Source organism: Aspergillus versicolor (genome assembly GCF_001890125.1).
Source record: "Aspergillus versicolor CBS 583.65 unplaced genomic scaffold ASPVEscaffold_3, whole genome shotgun sequence".
NCBI classification, from domain to species: domain Eukaryota; kingdom Fungi; phylum Ascomycota; class Eurotiomycetes; order Eurotiales; family Aspergillaceae; genus Aspergillus; species Aspergillus versicolor.
In genome coordinates this window covers 1,170,716-1,190,846 of record NW_024467526.1, presented here as the reverse complement: position 1 = coordinate 1,190,846, position 20,131 = coordinate 1,170,716, and the positions used below count along the sequence as shown (strand labels likewise).

Here is a 20,131-nt window from a genome sequence, read left to right as displayed (position 1 = left end):
ACCTCACCGGCTCGTGTGCCTTGTTGGAGGACAACAGATTTCGCAAACTTGGTGGAAGTTGGAACTACCGCGTTTGGGTTTCCACGTTTTTTGCTTTAGGTTGCGGCGTCCACGTTGCCTTTTTGTCCCGGGTACGTACCACACGTACCATATTGGATGCGCATGGGCTTTTGGGAACTTGGATGAGTTTGTTCGGGACAACTATGGGAGGGGAAGATCTTTTCCTTTCTTTGACTTCTCTCTTTTTTTCTTCTAGAATTCGGTACTTTTGCAGTTGGGATTGGGATTCTAGACCTTTGAAATTGGAGTATGCGTGAATTTGGCAGGGAGTAGGAGGCCGCATTTGGAGGGGATGATTGTGGTTCATTGAAGGACAAGGAATCTAGTGGAGAATTTGGAATAATGAGGTCGGGAAGCGTACGTAGAAGGATTGAATGGTAGAGGAAAACCGTACGGTGGCAAATTCAGAAAAAAGAAGTTGAAGAATCAAAAGATTTCAAAGTCTATAGTCTAAAGAATCATAATCTAACACTGATTCGTGTTCGCATGTCAAAGTGTCAAGTCGTCGATACATCTATAATTCCCATAATGAACGAAGATACTCAACCAGCCGAGTAGCAATCGGTCTATGAACATGAAGAGGAAATAATCAATAACACCAAGTCTGCCTCAAGCAAGACCTTTTCCAAATATCCTTCCTGGTAAAATCAACCTGTACCCCGTATACCCATACCATAACCCATCGTTAATCCACGAGCGTAAAAACGTAACCGTGGGGACATCATGAAGTAAATCATCGTAAAAAAAGAGTGTGGTCGTTATAAAAAGGTTTATAAAAGGAGTGAAAAGAAGAGAAAAAAAGAAAGAGTATGGTGGTTATATGCTTATGCCCCGAGGGTGAGGACGAAGCTGGTGTCAATGGGGCAGCCATGGGTGGCATGGTCGTCCTTGGGCTGGAGGTAGGCCTCGGCACAAGAAGAGTCGCCGGCATGGCAGTTGACAGTGGGGCAGTTGTCACCGGTCTGGCTGGGAGAAACGTCGAAGCCGTGCTGGGTGAAGGTAGAAGCAGCCCGGTCCATGTCGATAGCAGACATGTCCCAGTAGATGGTGTCACCTCCCTGGGTGTACTCAAACTGAAGCACATCAGTCTGGTCTTGGCTGGTGGAAAGCTTGATGGAGATACCACCGCCATTGGAGTTGGTTTGCCAGGATTCAGTGTAGGATCCGCCGCCCGCAGAGAGGGTATGCATGTTGCTAACACTATTGGCAACAGACCACGCGTAGACGTCGGAATCCATGTTGTTGACGATGGTGACACCGCCGCCGCCGTCACGTCGGACAACGGAAGGCTGAGGGAGAGCCGCGGCGAGGGCAGCAAAGGTAGCAGCAACGAGAGCCTTGGTGAACATCATTTTGACTGAAGAGATTGACAAAAACGAAGTCTTTGAATGAAAGATTGTATAGTGTGGTTGAGTATGTACTCAAGAGAATGAAAGTGTCCTAAAGACGGAAGAGAGAGAGACTAGTCAAAGAACGACTGAAAGACTGTACTTTGATGAAGAGAATGTTGTTGATGCAGAAGAGAACGATAGACCGGATATCTGGGGGTTCTTATACCTGAGGTCCCCTGCTTTGACACCGGGTAGACATCGGGTGGATATCCGCCTTCCTACCTGCGATGCGACGCATTTCGAAGGCAAAATGGAGTGCTGCAAAGAAAAAAAGAAAGACAGCTCCACAACGATCCAGACCCTGAACAAGGCAGAACGTGGATTTCGCGCAACTCCCCTGGCGGGGCCTGTGTGGTACCTGACAACTTGACGCCACAGCGCAGATTCGGAGTACAAGACCTCTCAGAGCTCGCTAAGCGCGTTGCAGCGATTGGTATAGGCAAGCCCCACCGTTCCAACAAGTACATTGATGCATGGTGGTTCTGGCGCCGAACTGTCGCCGGTTGGAGGACGCTAAATCGGCCGTGGTGGTATGGAGGTTGCCGTGGAAGAACAAGGGCGTACCTGAGTGGTCGTGGCAATACAACCAGTCCTTTCTCAATGTGCGTGACAATCCCGTCTTGGCGAGGCTTTGAGGCAAAGTTTGTATACTACCATGGTTCGCTCGAAGAGAAAAAGGAAGCCCAAAGAATTGGAACGTGCCGAAAGCCACCACCCGGCTAATTTATGGGGTAAGCCATGAGATCTGGACCCTGGTTCTTTGTCGAAGGATGTATCAGAGGCGCTCTGGTTCTTCGGTAGGGCAACGGCTCCCCTGTTCTTCAACCACTGCAATGCGCTGCAAAGATTGGCCATCTCCTTGTCAACCAATTGTTTCACGGTGGGCCATGCGACAACGCCCCGATTGCAAGGCTTTGTACAGCTGTGGTACCTTCTCGATCCGGCGAGGTAGCGTCCGCCACTATGCCTGGCCCCAAGACGCCGTCGACAACCGCCTGCTGTTAGCACGTACTCTATTCTGGCTGCTGGTCTCCGCTGCCGAGGTATTCTAGACCGGTGTTCTAGACGAACTTGGCGGGCTGTCTAACAAGATGTAGTCAATGAGGCATAATAGTTGTGAACTCAAACATCCGTGGTATATTGATAATCAAAGAGTCCCAAGAAATACAAATGCATGGCAATGTAACGAAGACAAGAGAATTAGATTTGGAATAGCTCTTTACCAATAGGGCGCGCGTAACCCAGTCAGTCCCGCCAGCGATCCCTCCGTACTCGCTTCCTCACGTTTCCGACGTCCAGCAAGCTCCATGTTGATTTGCCGGTGAATGTGCACTAGCCAGTCAACGTAACTCTGCGCCTCGTTGTTACGGTCTTCTACTAATAACCGCGCAAATTCGTACTCGGCACCGTCTAGCCCCTGGCGGGCAAGCTGGATAGTCACCGCCTTGGACCCTCGGATGCTTGAGAAGTACTGTAGCAAGTTGCGGACTTGTGCGTTGAGATGTGTTTCGAGCACCGGAATTGACGATGTTTGCGGGCTGATCTCCTGTAATGATGTATTCCCGGGACCAAAGAGATCTTCTAGGAGGTTAGGAGATACCTGTGCGTGGAGCCATAGGATACATTGCTGTCCATCATCGACCAGGTACACTCCACCCTCTTCGATCTTTGAGAAACTAGCCCGAAGAGCAGGTGGGACTTGTAGGTAACCCTGCTCGTTCGGAAATCCATCCTCTGGCTGCATATTATGGATAGGGACGATTCGGGGGTACAGGTATAGTGACAATTCGGTGCAGCCAACCGATCGTAGCATCCGCATATCGTGAATTCGTCTGTCCGATGATTCTTGACCACCTGGAAAATAATGTCAGTTTAAAGGTCTTTTCATTCGAGAAACAAACTTCACCTTTGAAGGCCCGCGACTTGATCAAGGCTAGAATGAACATGGAAAATTCCTTGAGGTTCTCCGGCAGTACAAGCTGTCCAGGAGGATGCGACCCAGAAAATATTTTACGATATCCACTGAAAATGTCCACGGCTTTCTCCGTGATGTTCGCTCGAATGTCTTTGAGATTCTTGTCCAGGGTTTTCGCGGCCGCTATTCAGCGTCAGTTACAACTGCAGTATGGGGATGGGGGTTTTTTTTGGTGGGAGGATGAACGTACCCTCTTTAGCGATTATGCTCACAACAGCGTCCTGGTCAACGAACTTCACCGTTTCCAAGCCGCCCTCGTTAACCGCTGCCACTATGTTGATACAGCGTACCCGACGCTGCCCGTTCGCCGATGTGTACAGTAGTGCGGCTTGGAAATGAGCATCCAGCTTAGTATCAAGCTTGCCATCATAGCTGAAGAGGACAGCAATAGCTTTGTCCGCATCAATTGCACCAATTTCAAGATCAGCGCCGAACGTATGTTGCACGAAATTTCCGTGGTAGCCTGACACTTGCAATCCATTGGAGCAACGGACCTTCATCAGCGCCTGATAGCCTGTCTCTCTCGTGGCCGCATGTGCCAATTCCTCAGAGAGTTTCCGAATGTCCCTTGGGGCGTGGAAATTGGGGTAAAAGAACGTTTCACCTCCAGTAACTTCAGGAACATGGCCTAATAAACGTTAGCATCGACGACTTATCGGCTGATAATAGTGAAAGCAACATACCGATAGTAGCGACATCCATATATGTCCCGCTAGGGGCTGCTATGAACATGTCGCAACCGATACCGGCCTCGGCCATTTTACCTGCGACCTCTCGCCAGGAGGTATTTTCCGTGGTGAAAAGTTTCCTTTCCGCATCCGTTCCGTGAGCCTTAGGGTCATCCCGTAGCGACAGAGCCCCAGGACCCCAAGTCGGCAGTGACGAGATTGCACCGATAACTTTACCGCCAGTAGCCTGTAGTGCAAAGAGTGCTGCATTGAGAGCTGGAAGGAGAGCGCACTCCGGAGTCTTGACGCGGGAGAAGATAGTCGGGATCTGCTTTAGAAGCGACGTGATAACATCCCTATGCAACTGTGAGCAAACCAAGCCGAATCTGGGTAGAGGGTGTGGAACTTACTTCGATTCATATGGATCCACAAACAATCCCTCGCTTAGAGGAACAAACGGTTCTTGTAGATCCGTCATCACCATCATCTGGGCTTGCTGAAGTCCCGCCTTCAAACAATGTCAGTACGATTTGCTTGCATCTCACCGAGAGACAATGGACATACGCTAAGATTGTAGAATTGCACTTCGCGATCATAAGTAACAATTCCGATCTTCGATCCCTCGGGTAGTTTCCGAACTGGCTCGGCTTCATCCGCATTCTCTGACGGCTCGTCTTCGTACAGTGCTTCCATGATACCCTTACACACTCCTTTCAAAAATCCTCTGTTGGCCGACTCTTGGCTGACATCAATCAAGAATAACGTTTGGAGACCAACAGGCTCCTTGTTCCAATAATCCTTCGGCACGAGGAACTCGACAGTCCCCATCATAAGCTCAGGACGCTGCATGCGGTCGACGCGCGACCCTGTAACATCGATCGGGGCGAAATACTCAGGCGGGACGTCATTAGGGAACGTGCACATGTTGCAAATGAACTTATTCCCACCAGCTCTAAAAGACATGAAAGGGTTGATATAGGTCCGGCAGCGGCGACACCGAGGAGGTCCCACATCTCCGAAATCGAGCACTGGAATAGGTTGCTCCCCTTCGTCGAGGCGCGCGAACGGCTGCAGAATCATTCCCAGGGGGAGTCCGGTAGAGGAAAGGAAATCGGAGGAAGAGGGGATGTTATTCAGCGTCAAACGGGCATATTTCGGTGACGAGTTGCCTTGGTCATGGGCAATAAACGGAACGGCCGCTGGAGGGGGTAGATGCCGTTCCACTGTGGGATAGACATGGCTAAAGTAATGCTGTGCCGGAATATCGCGTGAGCGAGGTATGCTAGGGATCTGCTCCGGGTCGAGTCTCCCTTGGGTAGGGATTGTTCCATGGCCTGGCTCTGGTGCAGGGCCAAGTGTTGTTGGTTGAGGAACAAGCCCCGAAGAACCTAAGGCTGGAGACGGGGCAGGAGGTGCTTGGTTCAGTCCAGTATTCAAGAATTGAGATGAGGACTGTTGCAAGGCGTCCGCCGGAGCAGCTGCGAAGTGCTGGGCTGGCGCTGGTGCCGCTGCCCCAATGTCGTGGTGTGCGTGACGGTGCTTCTTTTTCGAACTCCGAGGCACCCCTTCTCCCATTATACCCAACCCACTCATCTGAGAAGTCAGTCCAGCCATTGACGGATCAGCCGGCGCCGCAGCCGGTACTGCCATTCCGGGTTGGGGCCCAGTGTTATATGCGAATTGAGTTGGAGGTTGCAGAGGTTGTTGTGGTCCTGGGGGAGGCGGGGAGCCGTATGCGGCGGCGGACGGCCAGTGTTGGTTGCTGGGAGCGCCAGCTCCGTAATAGGCACCGGGCTGCGGAGGGGAGGGACCGGGAGGAAAACCGGCCGGGTGCTGCCCCGGATAGGGATGCTGAGGCGGAAATCGATTGGGATTGGAGGGGTCTTCGCCAGGAGCGACTCCCTGGGCGGGGGATTGATAGTAGTTCTGGTCCATAACGTGGTGGGGAGGCCGGAGGACGGAAACTAAGGGCTGGCGTTAAACAAAATCTCAATTCCAGGCCATTACTAAAGAGGGAGGTCAACGGCGGGAATAGGCGACAGAGATGAGCAACCGCGGGGAAGCTGGCGGCAGCAGAACGAGATGGTGGACGGGGAGAATTGACCACCTTTCACGGCATCCTAAACAAATCCCCGGATTTACTTATCTCCGGCTGTCCCTCCCTGTCGGTGTCCTGCGAGTCCGACTGGCGTGCTCCGGCGCCCATTCTTATCTTGGTTCTTTTCATCATGCTCTTCACTTGTGCCTCTCTACTCTCTGGTGGTGCTGGTTTCTGGGGAAGCTGTTGTGGTTTTGTTGACTTCCACCAATTGCCCGGCTTTCGCTGCCCTACATCAACACCATAAATAAGCTTTCAGCTGCCGAGTGAGTATAAATAACAGAGCCGAGGGATGTCTGCCGTTCATGACGACGATGAGCGCCTCTTAGCTCGTATTGGCTACAAACAGGTGCGAAGAGCTCTCCCAACTGTCGCGGTTTTGTAACTAATAATTTTATCACAGGAGCTCAGACGAGAATTCTCGAAATGGTCGACTGTCTCCTATGCTATTTCTATTCTGGGAGTCCTGGGCTCCGTTCCAGCGACATTTGGGGCTCCGCTGGCTGCCGGGGGCCCTGCGACTGCAGTCTGGTGCTGGTTCCTGGGCTCTGTCATGGCCTTCTGCATCGGTAGCTCAGTGGCGGAGCTGGTCTCCGCCTATCCTACGGCAGGAGGGATGTACTTTGTCACCAAATACGTTGTGCCTGAGGACCAGGTGCCGATCTTCTCTTGGATCCAGGGCTGGTGCAATCTTCTGGGGCAGACTGCTGGTGTTTCCAGTGTAGCCTACACGGTGAGCCAAATGCTACTCGCTGCTGCTAGTATGAACTCCCGGCTTGTGGATGGCGGGTACTCATATACACCGTATGTTGGTCTCAAAGATGTCTGGCTTGCAACTGCTCACACTTTGAAGGACCGCTTGGGATACTGTGCGTTTGTCCATCGCACTCCTGATATTTCTTGGTGTAATCAGCTCAATGACGACAAAGTGGTTGCACCGCATCTTTATCTGGTTTGCACCGATTAATAGTACGTTCTCCTGAGTCTGCTGTGGGCCATTCCTATCTCTTACACTCTCAGTCGCCGCGACGGTTATCATCTGCCTCGTACTCCTATATAATACCCCCGGCAAACAACCCGTTGGTTGGGTATTCACCCATGTCACCGACGGCTCAGGATGGGGTTCCAAGCTCTTCTCCTTCCTCCTCGGATTCATATCCGTGGCCTGGACAATGACCGACTACGACGGAACCACTCAGTTAGTATCCAGCACCGGTTGCTCGTTCACAAGCCACTAACAGGCAACTCTAGTATGTCTGAGGAAACGCACGATGCTGCAACCCTAGGCCCCATTGCCATTCAATCCGCCGTTGTAGTCTCAGGCGCCCTAGGCTGGGTCCTAACTATATCCCTATGTTTCTGTCTCACGGACTTCGATGCCATCCTTAACACGCCTACCGGTCTCCCCGCAGCCCAAATATTCCTCAACGCGGGAGGTCAAACCGGCGGCATGATCATGTGGGGTCTTGCTGTCCTTGTCCAGCTATTCACAGGGTGTTCAGCGATGCTCGCGGACACCCGAATGGCCTACGCATTTGCTCGTGACGAGGCCCTTCCATTCTCATCGTATTCTCCCCCGAACCGATAACCTACCTACCGAACATAGCTAATCCAACACAGCACGCTGTCCAAAATAAACTCCCTAACCCAAACCCCCGTCAACGCCGTTTGGTTCGTCGTGCTCTTTAGCATCGCCCTAAACTGCATTGCAATCGGATCCACGCAAACCGCAACAGCAATCTTCTCCATCACCGCTCCAGCGCTCGACCTCTCCTACGTCTCCGTTATCCTTGCGCACCAAATCTACAAGCACCAAGTCGGCTTCGTAGAGGGCCCGTTTACGCTGGGACGTTGGAGGAGCTACGTCAACTGGGTGTCGATCCTCTGGGTGCTGTTTATTAGCACGGTCTTGTTCTTCCCGCCTAGGGTTCCGATTACGCTGGAGAATATGTATTGCCCCTCCTCCGCTTTTCCCATCTGGTTTTTTTTTTTGTTTGTGTGCTGACCTGGTTTCGATAGGAATTATGCGATTTGTGTTGGAGTCTTTATTGCCGCTTTTGCGCTGGTATGGTGGTGGGTTGATGCTAGAGGGTATGTATATCTAAATCCCGTCTCATTTCAATCACTCTGCTATCTATATTTGGGGTTCGCTATATGGATGCTAACGATATGTAGGAAGTACACCGGGCCGCGCACGAATGAGTATCTACAGGAAATTCCCACGGAAGATTATCCGGAGGATTACGGGACTATTGAGTAGTTCCATGAATGGAATACCAATACTACGCGATTATAGAATTATTGGCTTTGCGAAGACGGGATACATTTGGATACGGCAATGTTAATGTGTAGTGCATAGAAGATTGTCATCGATAGTACATCTTAGTTCATGAAGTAAATAGACTCATAGAGGTATATAAAGTACATGAGGTTGACAGGAGATCATCTTCCCCTTTGTTAGATGTCCGCATTAAACAAGATTAACTCCCTGCTACAATAGCAAGCCCCTCGTAGATCTTACGCTTAACCGCAAGAAAACTTCCTGCGCCCTGAGCAATCGCCGCATTCGGTGACGCTGGGTAAGCAGCTGCCTCAATCTCGATTTTACCAGTACCGGACTTCCGTACGGCCACCATGCGGTCGATGAGGAGCGTTCCCTCACCGCGGAACTCCGCTGTGTGGCCCGCACCTTGCATAATTTTGCGCAGATCCGCTAGACGAAGGTCACCGACATGAAGCGGGCGAGTCATCGACCTTGTTCCCGAGACCATGTTCACTGGGAGGACGTCGAGAATCGGGTGGACCTCGGTTTTTTCTCCCGCCCCTTGCGCCTCCGTGGTTTGCGATGTAGGTTTCTCGGCCGCGGTATCTTCGACGAGTTTCTGTTTTTTGTTGGGTGAATCGGTCGTGTCTTGCTCGGCAGGTAAAGGCTCCGGGGCCTTCAACTGGCCTGTCAAAGTGACAACGCCGAGAGCTCGAACGTGCTGCCATTTGAGTCGCCGCACGAGGTTATTGCTTAACTTGACTGTCCAAGCGCTCGTGTCGACACTGGCATCGACGATTTCCTTGTTGGCTGGTGTAAATATAACCGAAGCGGTTGCAGAGGACGCATCTACACCGGTCTTTGCAACCAAGAGCTTCTGGCATTCAGTCGCTAAAGCCATCGTTTCCTCCTTCATTCCACCTACGAGGATCAACTTTCGTGGTTGGATGAGGGGTATCAACATCTCCAGGCTTCGCTTATCGTGAATGCCAGTAAAGTCCACGAACGCAAGGCGAGCATTAATGGTGAGCGTCGCCTTTTCATAAGTCGCCTTTGCAGGTCCTTCAAACGCCTGTTCCTCCGGTTCATCTGGGGCTGCGGCCTCGGCGTCGTCGCCGTCTTCGGTCAGACTAAAGCTATCGAGCATCTCTGCATCCTTTTTGCTTGCACTTTCAGAACCTTGTTTTCTGCCTGCTGGTCCACCGACGGATTGGGTTTCGTCCCATCGGCGTTTCTGGCCCAATTTAAGCTGTGTTTCGGTTCTGCGCTGCTGCATATCGATCTCCTCACGCTCTTCGGCACGCAAGTATTCCTCAGGCCGAATGATCTCTCCATATTCGTCGCCCCTCTTTCTTGGTGCCACGTAGGGGAACATTCGCTCCCGTCCCTTCTTTCCTCGGACGTCGTAGTCATAGACATTCTTCCGTCGAAGTAGGACGTTAACACCGAGATCCTCGTCGGTTAATCCCAGTTTATTGCGGTTCGCATGAGCTATAGATGTCGAGAAGTTCAGCACTCTTCCCTGTTGCTCGGGATCCGAGTCCTCAGACGAAGAGCTGGAGCGGTCATCCAAGACATCAGCAGCAGTATCAAGGTTTTCTTGGCCCCTTGTTTGGGCTGTATCCTGGAATTGCCGTTTGGTGGCAAGGTATTGTTGATATAGAAGCTGTTCTCCCGATTCAAGCGGTGCACGTTGTACATCTGTCCATGACAGTTCCCTTCCGCCACTATGAACCTGTTCGAGCATCTCGCCGTCGGATACCTTTTCCAAAGCAACCCCATCCTGCCTTTCTTCGTACCACTGCCAGATCATGTTACCAAGGGTCCTCCGATGAGACTCATCTTGTTTATCGGAAACTTTGCGATGGTGAAGTGGATCCGTCAGTAACAGAAGGTTGTTGTCCCCGCCAGCCAGTAATCGCAAAGATTCTTTCGCAAACCCCCAGTCTAACGATGAGTCGGACGCAAGGATTACTTTCGGCGTTGGATCGCTAAGTAGCTTCTCAAGTTTCTTCTTCCGCTCAATCGTCCTCAGATGCTTAAACGTGAAGGGGCCAAGGCCCTTGCCATCCTTACCCTGGCGGGTGTCGTTGGATCGCTGCCCATCGGTATTTGATTGTTGGCCACCGGTGGTATCTGCAGCCTCAGCTGCCTCGAACTCCCGCACGATGCTCTCGTCCATCCATTCCAGCATACTCCGCGCGAGTCTCATGGTCGTGTTGACTTTTCGGCCAGCCAAAAACAGCCCGCCTCTTTTCAAAACATCATCCTGAGTATCCTTGGCAGCATCGCGCCATGCATGCTCCAATGCATATGCCAACTCAAGCACCCGTGCGCTTGTGTCTGTGGGGATAAGCACCGTGCCGCCTTTGACAAGCGTACTCCTGATCATATCCAGAAGCATCTCATCACGCTTCTTCCTGCCACCATGAAGGGCAAACTTATCGCCGCCGCGAGTACTGCATATTAATGCCGTGGGTTTCCGCAATTGCTCTATCACTTCTGTCCCGCTCGCACCCGATCCTCCAAACCATGCCGCACCTGCCACGACACTTTCTCTAGCTTGGTTCCAGTCAACGGCATAAACAATAGACTCCATTCCGTGTTGAATGTGCCATATTGTTCCACCCACTGTGTGACCAGCATTATAGGCAGTAAGTGTAAGACCGTTGAGCGGTGGTGAAAAGGGGGACGGGGTGGGCTGGTGGGATTGTGAGTATTTCAACGGTTGAATGAGAGAGAAGTATCGAGCAATCTCTTCGGTAGTCGGGGGCTGCAATAAGATGCGCGAAGCGTTAACCGGCTCTGTGCTCCCATCTACCTCCGTTACAGATGCGGCTGAGGCAGCCGCTGTTGAAGCACCGGGTTCAGAAATAGAGGCCTTGGGCAAGAACGTCGCAGCGAGGGGCGCGGATTCGTACAAATCCTGGAGGAGTGTGCGACCCAGTGCGATGACAGGGCCTGTCGCATATACGGGGATCTGTGTGAAAAGAGGGAAGGTCTTGCAGCAATGAACGTAGGCACCGATGTGCGAAGGTGTCGCGTGAGTCAGGAGGATTAGCGAAAGTGTAGGGATATGTCTAAACGAACGAAACAAGGTCAGTACTCCATATTCCACGCGGGTAATTCGAACAAAATGCGGAGCGGATATGCGTACTTCTCCAATTCCACCAAATCGAGGGGGTCAAACGTATCATCCCAACCCACATCCACAAGGATTTTTATTCCATCATCTAATTCCAAAATTGACTGAGACGCCTTGGAAGCCGACGATTGGGCTCCAAGTAATGGGGTAAAAGTAAACATATTTGCATGAGCTGTCGACCCAGCAAAGCTTCACGACGCGGTCGACAGATGTGTCCTGGTTCAAGGCATCGGTTCTACCAGACAACCAGCGAAAAGTCAATTCAAGTTTGAGTGCCCTGTTTCAGCGCACTCCGTCCTCAAAATGGAGAGGAAGAATGACAATGGGCGGCGTGAAAGAAAGGAAGCCGACGAGAGACAGCCATATGGCAGCACAAGAAAGCCGGGTGAAACAGTGCCGTTTGATGTGTTTGCATAGTCTGATGGAATATTGATTTTCCGGCGTGGCTCGCACGTTTTGCCAAGCCCGCCCATCAGGTGATTTCCGGCGGCCTCGGGGCCCGGGAAGGCTCTCCCCAGCCTATACCAAGAGTGAAGCACCAATCAAGGGTTGTAAGCTCTAAACTACGTTGCATAAGCACGATATGGTTTACATGTCTGTCTGCTAAGTAGTGGGTCACTAAGTCAACAAAATAGAATGCAGCACTAAATACTTCAGCCCCTAATGGGAGTCACCGCAAGCTTTATATATTCTCATAGCCCTAGATAGCAAACAATTTAATATATCGATTCTTCAATTATTACCATTCATGCACATAGGTATAACTAACAGCGTTTTTCTTATACGTTATATGCCCTAATCTAACCTTCTTCTTATATGTCGAGTGCGAACCAACATGCCATCAACATCAAGTACAGACAATTGCACCCATGTCACACCCGAATGCCCAATTAACGCACACTTATATGGCTACGCACCAAACCTCGCAGCGAACATCTTCTTTGTTGTATTCTTTGTCCTAGGCACCGTCTTTCACCTGATGGCCGGAATCTACTACCGCACCTGGTCCTTCATGGTAGCCCTAACATTCGGCTGCCTCTGCGAAGCCGTCGGTTATGTCGGCCGAGTAATGATGCACTACAACGTTTGGAACAAAGCTGGATTCCAGATTCAAATTACATGTCTTATCTTAGGTCCTTCGATCCTAGCAGCTGGCGTGTACCTAACGCTCAAACACATTGTGCTCAATATCGATCAGCGATTCTCCCGACTCAAGGCACATTGGTACACTTGGATCTTCATCTTCTGTGACCTCGTCTCTCTAAATATCCAGGGTGGAGGCGGCGGAGTAGCTGGTGATGCAGATAGCGGGAGTTCAGACTTGAAAAGAGGCACAGATATTATGATTGGCGGTATCGTTTTTCAAGTCGTTGTACTAATCTTCTTTGGCTATTTTCTGATCGAGTACTTTGTTCGTGTATACCGACATCGCCATCAACTCGGACCCGAGCCTCTCACAACCTTGGGATCACGCCGCTTCCAGGGATTCATGGGGGCTGTTGTTCTCTCATACTTGACCATCTTTATTCGATCCGTGTATCGAATCCCAGAGCTCATTGGCGGCTGGGGCAATGAGCTGATGAAGAATGAGACCGAATTCATTATCCTCGAGGGGGTCATGATATGCTTGGCCACACTATCTCTCACTGTTTACCATCCTGGCTGGTGCTTCCCTGCTATGGCTGGTTGGATACGTGAAAATAAAGCAGAGGGTAAGACACATCTTTTGATATGCGATGCGGCCCGATTAATCGAGTATAGCTAACTTTCATGCACTTCAGGGCAGGAATTGGAGGAAACCCGATTGGCAACGGTGGCATAACACAGAATGTCCCATGAGATACTGGAAGTATAAATGCTCAGGATAGATTTGGTGTTGCGTTCATGGTTTCATTTCCATATCTTGTTAATCAGCAAAGAGACTGCTTTATCCTGAACAGTAGATATAGTTCAAATAGAATGCGTACTTGACCTATTTTCCTTTACCAATATCACTTCAAAGTGCTCCTGCAGGTGTGAGGGATGGCTTATATTAGCACCGAGCACAAGCCCTAACTGGGCAGTGCCCATTTCCAACTGAAAAAACAGAACCAGATATATAGGTATGTAGCCCGTTTGAAAGAAAAGTGTGACAAACATTGTCTGTTGGAGGACATAATTATGGAGTCAAGATCACAAAACTCGAAAATCTGTGTCTCTAAGACCTTTCTAGGTTCGACCTTGCAGTGGGCGTCTTACCGATGCAAGATATTTCGCATCTCCAGAATCCCAGTGAAACTGTTGCTTCTCAGAAACAGTGTCCTATTTGGCAAACATGGGGCTGTGTGTCATCCCTGATCTGATAGCCCGATCGATCACTGGGAAGCGTGAAGGTAGCCTCACAAGGCCCTTTTTTTGCATTAAATAATAAATGTGGCTAGATCCATGAAGCCACTAAGAACGATCTTGTTGAATATGACAGTCAGGGTTGGTCTCGGCGGGTGTCATCAGGGTGTTATTCGGGCAGCTACGTGCTTAGGCAGTGGTCGCAAACGCTGAGGGCATGGAATCTGTACCGCCCGTTGAGAGTGAATATGGTGCAATTAATCAAAAATGGGGCTGTTTAATAAAGGTCCCTTTGGTAAATGTATTGTATGATGTGAAGTCGGACTTCACTATTCACTTCAATTATGATGAATCTGGCGCGCTTCAGTCAATATAAATCTACCTCAAGATTCTCGAAACTTATTCTCTCATCCATATCCTTTCGACCCTGCTCTTCCTGCTAACTCAGGTTTTTGTCATTTCAGCTCGAAATCACTCAATCACTCACTATCTTACCAACAGTGAATTCTTCAGGACGATGAAGTACCTGACAAAGGTCCTTCTTGCCGGGTGCACAGCATCCCAGGCTGTGGCCTTGCCTCACAAATCTCGTGCTGAAGAGTTACAATCCTCTCTCAATAAATTGGGGGTGGACGCCTCTAAAATTCCCCAGTTGGGGACCAACTCCACAGACAATCATTGCCAGAGCGCTGTAAGTTTTTGAGAACCATCAGACACCGCGAGATCCCAATACTGACATCTTTCTTTCCAGTGCGAAGCATTGCATGAGATTTATGGCGAGGATAGCTTGATCGCTCAAAGCACTTCTGCCTACCAGGATGTCACTGGGTCTTACTGGTCGGCCCAGCAAGGAGAGGTTAAGCCATCGTGCATCTTCGTGCCTAAGGTCGACACTGATGTCTCGGTCGCCGTGCTCATTTCTCAGCTCACACAATGTCCGTTTGCTGCTAAAAGTGGCGGCCATGCTGCGTTTGCCGGGGCATCAAGCATCCAGGGAGGTATCACGATACTGTTGCGCGACCTCAACAAGATCACTCTCAACAAGGACAAATCTGTTGCCTCCATCGGTCCTGGAAACAACTGGGGCCAGGTCTACAAGGCCTTGGAACCCGACAATCTTGCCGTCGTGGGTGGTCGCTTGTCCGATATTGGCGTTGGAGGTCTGGTTACCGGTGGTGGCATATCTTATTTCTCCAACTTGTATGGCTGGGCTTTGGATAACGTGGAAAGCTTCGAGGTTGTGAGTGCAAAAACAGGCGATATTCTCACAGCGAGTAAATCCGAAAACTCAGACCTCTATTGGGCTTTGCGTGGAGGTGGGAACAACCTCGGTCTCGTCACCAAGTTCAATCTATACACAATCCCCAGCTCGTTACTCTGGGGCGGCACCCGGGTCTACAGTGAAGATCAATTTTCCAACGTCATTGGTGCGTTCGTCGACGCTGCAAAACAGGCAAAGGATGACGGAAATGCCCAGCAATATGTCATGTTCGCAAATATGCAAGGAACAAATATTGCTTCCGCGGAGTTAACTTACACGAAGGACGAGAGCAACCCCCCTATCTTCAACAAATACTATTCAATCCCTTCAGTCTCAAATTCAACAAGCACGCGGACCCTGTCCAAATATTGTGATGACATGGCTGCTCAAGACCCTTACGGCATGCGTGAGGTTTTCTGGACCCGGTCGTTCAAGCTGGACGAGAAGTTCGCGAATTGGTTGGTCAAGAACTGGTTCTCTGTTCTTCCTCGCATTTCTGGCATACCAAACAGCATGGCAGGTCTGACCTTCCAGGTCATCACCGACCCCATTCTAGAGAAAATGTCCCAAGCCGGCGGAAACGCCTTGGGACTGGATGGCGCGGACGGCCCAATTCTTTTGACGCACATCCTCGGCATGTGGAACAGTCCCTCGGATGACGATAAAATCTATCGCTTTATCAATGATTTCTTCGTCACTGCCGTTTCCGAGGCAGAGAAGCGGGATCTAGATCATGACTTCATTTACATGAACTATGCGAGTAGTTTCCAGGACGTGATCCCCAGTTATGGCGCGAGCAACAAGGCCAAGCTGCAGTCCATTGCGTCAAAATACGACCCCGAAGGGGTCTACCAGAAGCTTCAGCCTGGTTATTTCAAGTTGAATCACGGACCAGAGGAGAACCCTTATTGACCGGCTGTCATATGGCTTAAGTAGATTGTGTGATGGTTTTTTTGAATCGTCGTGGTGATAGATAGTGTGAATAGACTGATGAGTTATGATTAGCCTGAAGCAAAAAAAAAAAAAAAAAGAATTTCATCTTGTTCCAAAATTGAACATGCCCGGCAAATGGCAGGGCGTACTCTGCAGAGCGTAACAACGATAGTCCATAATAGCAACAAAAAATGTGGCGGACTTTGTAGTTCCGTGGAAGTCAATTCCGAGCTGAGTCAGCCGGAGTTAAGCGCAGTGTCCCCATCAAGTCCGAATGTCAGCGTCAAGGTGTCACCGGACGACGACAAAGCTGAGACACAAAGGGGCTCAGCTGCGTTGTCATGATGCTGCCTAATTTTCATGTTAACTTGCGTTTCTTCAATTTTAGAGTTTAAATGAAGCAAGGGAATTCTTTCAATCCAACTCAGCAACATACGTTACATATTGTCACGGCTCGCTCGCAATGGAGCCAGATCAGCCTGCGATGACAGCGTCGAAGGCAGACCATCTCTGCGTCCTAGCCCATGGGTAAGTTGCTCCTCCTCTTGAAATAGAATCAATATCTAACGTCTTGCTCTCCGGTAGACTTTGGGGAAACCCCTCTCATATGGGCACCGTCGCTTCTGCTTTGAGGGAACGACACGACGAGAACCAATTACACATCCTTGTTGCGGAGTGCAACTCTGGCAATCTTACATACGATGGGATTGAGGTATGCGGAGAGCGACTTGCGCATGAGATCGAGGAGACATTGGGTCAATTAGAAACCGATGGGCACAAGATCCGGAAACTGAGCGTCGTTGGATACTCCCTTGGAGGGTTGATAGCTCGATACGCGCTGGGTTTGCTATATGCCCGAGATTGGCTGGACGAGATTGAGCCGGTCAACTTTACGACCTTTGCGACGCCGCATCTCGGAGTTCGGGCACCAGTAAGGGGAGCACAGGGTCTATTCTTCAACGGACTGGGTTCTCGGACGGTATCGGTTTCCGGGAAGCAGTTATTCTTGACCGATACCTTCCGTGACTCAGGGAAGCCAATGCTCCGTGTCCTGGCAGACCCGGATAGCATTTTTATGCGAGCGTTGGCGAAGTTCAGGCACCGCTCTGTCTATGGAAATGTGATCAACGACCGCACCACGCCGTTCTATACCACAATTTTCTCCAGCGTCGACCACTTCCCAGACCCGGAGAATGTGAATCCCAACTACGTGGAAGGGTACGAACCAGTCGTGGTTGATCCAAACGTTTATACTCTTCCACTAGAGGCCAAAGAAAAACTGCCTTTTTTGTCTCGTGCGTGGCAGAGCATCCGAAACTTTTTCGACAAGCTTCCGTTTTGGCTCTTTTTCACCCTCTTTGTAACAATTGCCATACCGCTTTTCCTCATCTATGCCGTCGTCCAAACCTTCCGCAGCCGAAAGCGAATACATGTACATGAAGAAGGCACTGGAGATACATTCAGGCGGTACCGTATGCCTGTCGCCGTCAGGAGGGTCCAGAACGCGATGGACGAGATGTTTGAGGGCGCAGCTGCAAGGCAAGATCCTGACTATCTCTCCTCGAGCGCGGCACCTTCAGACCTGGAGGGACAGCTGGAACTGCCTGATATCGACAAGACAAAGTCAGCGGGGAAGGAATCAACCGGGACATCCCAAGCAGAAGGCTCAACTGACCATGGGAACGGAATAGCAAAGGCTACTACTGATGGCACTTTTAATGGGGAAAAGCGACCCACTCTTGCCCTTACCCCAGATCAATTCTCCATGATCAAGTCTCTCAACGCCGTCGGTTTCCGCAAATACCCAGTCTATATCCACAACCACAGACGGTCTCACGCGGCGATCATAGTTCGGTCTGACAAACCGGAATGGAGGGAAGGTCACATTGTGATCAAGCACTGGCTTGATCATCAATTCGAACTATGAAAACAGCGTATTACGGTTTCCACGAACCCAGTTACACAAAGACAAATACAGCGCTTTCCCGTATCCATCTTGATCGCGGAGCGCTGGAGCACTGGAGACCTGGGGTACATGCTCTAAACTCGACCCGAGCCCTATCCTCCCCAATCCAAGTGCAACAACCACCGCACTTTTGACAGGAACCCACTGAACCACGGAAACTCGCCCTCTTTTGTGCTAGGTCCCACTCTGGAAGCGAATCCTTGGGGTAACGCGGGGGAAGGGGAGAGGGAGAGGGAAGGCTGCTCGTGGACGGAGTACGGATCTCCGCCCCGCTCTTAAGAGCCCTGGCCGGCCTTTCGCACCCAATCCTCGGTTCCTGATTGATGGCAGCTGTCAAATCTGCGAGGACAGACAATCCTTGTTCCATGCGGGTGAAAGACGCCTCCAGTCATTTCATGAGGTGCGGCTGCATGCTATGGAGATGGAACGTTCTACTCATCTCGTCATATTATGCCGCTTTTCCTACACACGATCACATACCTAGAACTGAAAAATAGAGAGTTCCGGCATAGTTCAATCAATTCGATCACCATACTTGCAGCTTGCAGATGTAGCATTATTTCCCCGCGTTGCGTCTCATCACATCCCCGCGCTCTGACGTCGACCCACATGGCAGCAAGATTGAAAAAAGTAGGGCTTGCCTGGTCCAGCAGGACCCAACAAATAAGATATTCTCCGTACCCAATATCATAAGAGCAGGGCAACGACCAAGGAATCACCAACCCAAGAATGCGCCCCCGGGTGGTCCAACTCTAACTCAGCCTTCCACTCAGTTGTTAATCACGGAATTGCCCATTTCATCCATCCCGGTTCCCCCCCTCCTCCTCCTCGTGTCCCGAGAACCAGTCACAAGCAAACACATCTATACAAACCAGTGATATGATACCAGGATGAACGGACGGGTCGGGCGTGGCACACTCTAAATTAGGGAAAAGGGTGAATTTGTTAGTTCGCCAAGCCCGGGATTTTAACCTATGTTCCTCGTCTCCCTGGGCTCAGCCTCCCGTCTCTTTCTCGCTTCGATCCTATTCGCAGGCATTCATAATCCGGCCAATATAACATATCCATGGGTGGTTGCGTCCTTTGTTCGAATCGGAGGTCGCCGCAATTCGAACTTGTCTTTCTGTCTGACTTTAGCATTAATTATGATATTGTAACCTCGGGGTGGCGACGTCGGCTCAGCCTCGAGATCCCGTCCGCGCCGCCCATCCCATGCCATGCCATGCACCATGAAGATAATTGCTAACTAGTAATGAATGGTGGGTAGTATGTGTGTGTGTGGCTGGCGTCCATTACTCCGAAGAAATATAAGCAAGGCACAAAATGGTTGGCCGGCAGCCTGGAGTGCTTTTTCTTGCGCGGCTGACTGGATGGATGCCAGAATCTTGTTTCCCTGTCGTCCATCCGGAAGTGGCTTGCGCGGAACCTTATACAGTCGTCGCGGCGCATTCGTATTCAGCTTACTTTGGGTGTGTGGTGGTATGGGCGTGGACATGGCTCGGGGCACGAGCATGGGATAGGCAGTATAGACTGGGATGGGATGCTTGTATTCGTGGTTGACATCGTCTGTACCGTGCTAGTAAGTCGGTAATGGCCAGTGATCTTGTTACGGAACGGTCCTCGTCAGTGCGCTTTTATGGCGTTTTAAATGCGCCGGACTGGGGACCACTTGAGGCATAGGCAAACCATTGCGAACGGTGTATGCGCTATTTAGCAATGAGACCCATGGCTGTATTTGAGTATTCATTCTTTGTATTGTGATAGCTAATTAGAATACAGGTAGGATAGTCCAGGTGGCCAATAGCTTCTAGATAGCTGATCGACTCTATAGTAGTGTATACTTCTGTAGAATGATAATATATAAAGTCGAGGGAAGATGTATGCAGACTTTATAGTCTAAAGGATCTCATATCCCAGCGACGAGAACTGAAGAAGAATACGACTATGCAAAGTACATAATCGCATGTCGCGTCTGTCAAAATAAAATAAACAGGTCATAAGCATGGGGGAATCATCAAGGCAAAAAGATATAAGTTGTGAAACAAT

General features: G+C 50.4%; 7 protein-coding genes across 7 annotated transcripts; 4 read left to right on the top strand and 3 right to left on the bottom strand.

Moving 5' to 3' along the window:
• Positions 1-884: 884 nt before the first annotated feature.
• Positions 885-1,412, bottom strand: ASPVEDRAFT_128608 (putative extracellular thaumatin domain protein; the record flags this gene model as incomplete). Its single annotated transcript, XM_040806564.1, has 1 exon — positions 885-1,412. One exon carries the CDS (start codon positions 1,410-1,412, stop codon positions 885-887), a length of 528 nt encoding a protein of 175 aa, XP_040665757.1.
• Positions 1,413-2,670: 1,258 nt separating this feature from the next.
• ASPVEDRAFT_26754 (Sec23/Sec24 family protein) lies at positions 2,671-6,029 on the bottom strand (the record flags this gene model as incomplete). The annotated part of the gene is made up of 6 exons (XM_040809942.1): positions 2,671-3,305; positions 3,358-3,549; positions 3,617-4,054; positions 4,110-4,450; positions 4,505-4,602; positions 4,659-6,029. The coding sequence occupies 6 exons, from the start codon at positions 6,027-6,029 to the stop codon at positions 2,671-2,673; spliced, it is 3,075 nt and encodes a 1,024-aa protein (XP_040665756.1).
• A 455-nt stretch (positions 6,030-6,484) lies between these two features.
• ASPVEDRAFT_51273 (amino acid permease) lies at positions 6,485-8,452 on the top strand (the record flags this gene model as incomplete). The annotated part of the gene is made up of 8 exons (XM_040814447.1): positions 6,485-6,541; positions 6,596-6,996; positions 7,046-7,161; positions 7,213-7,390; positions 7,444-7,758; positions 7,813-8,142; positions 8,212-8,283; positions 8,368-8,452. 8 exons carry the CDS (start codon positions 6,485-6,487, stop codon positions 8,450-8,452), a joined length of 1,554 nt encoding a protein of 517 aa, XP_040665755.1.
• Positions 8,453-8,672: 220 nt separating this feature from the next.
• Positions 8,673-11,761, bottom strand: ASPVEDRAFT_127864 (cleavage polyadenylation factor subunit CFT2; the record flags this gene model as incomplete). Its single annotated transcript, XM_040806500.1, has 2 exons — positions 8,673-11,535; positions 11,613-11,761. The coding sequence occupies 2 exons, from the start codon at positions 11,759-11,761 to the stop codon at positions 8,673-8,675; spliced, it is 3,012 nt and encodes a 1,003-aa protein (XP_040665754.1).
• A 674-nt stretch (positions 11,762-12,435) lies between these two features.
• ASPVEDRAFT_148976 (RTA1 domain-containing protein) lies at positions 12,436-13,422 on the top strand (the record flags this gene model as incomplete). The annotated part of the gene is made up of 2 exons (XM_040808184.1): positions 12,436-13,312; positions 13,382-13,422. 2 exons carry the CDS (start codon positions 12,436-12,438, stop codon positions 13,420-13,422), a joined length of 918 nt encoding a protein of 305 aa, XP_040665753.1.
• Positions 13,423-14,442: 1,020 nt separating this feature from the next.
• Positions 14,443-16,232, top strand: ASPVEDRAFT_70270 (FAD-binding oxidoreductase; the record flags this gene model as incomplete). The annotated part of the gene is made up of 2 exons (XM_040816066.1): positions 14,443-14,616; positions 14,677-16,232. 2 exons carry the CDS (start codon positions 14,443-14,445, stop codon positions 16,096-16,098), a joined length of 1,596 nt encoding a protein of 531 aa, XP_040665752.1. The 3' UTR covers positions 16,099-16,232.
• A 350-nt stretch (positions 16,233-16,582) lies between these two features.
• ASPVEDRAFT_126681 (lipase ROG1 family protein) lies at positions 16,583-18,046 on the top strand (the record flags this gene model as incomplete). Its single annotated transcript, XM_040806386.1, has 2 exons — positions 16,583-16,647; positions 16,705-18,046. The coding sequence occupies 2 exons, from the start codon at positions 16,583-16,585 to the stop codon at positions 18,044-18,046; spliced, it is 1,407 nt and encodes a 468-aa protein (XP_040665751.1).
• Between the last annotated feature and the right edge of the window lie 2,085 nt (positions 18,047-20,131).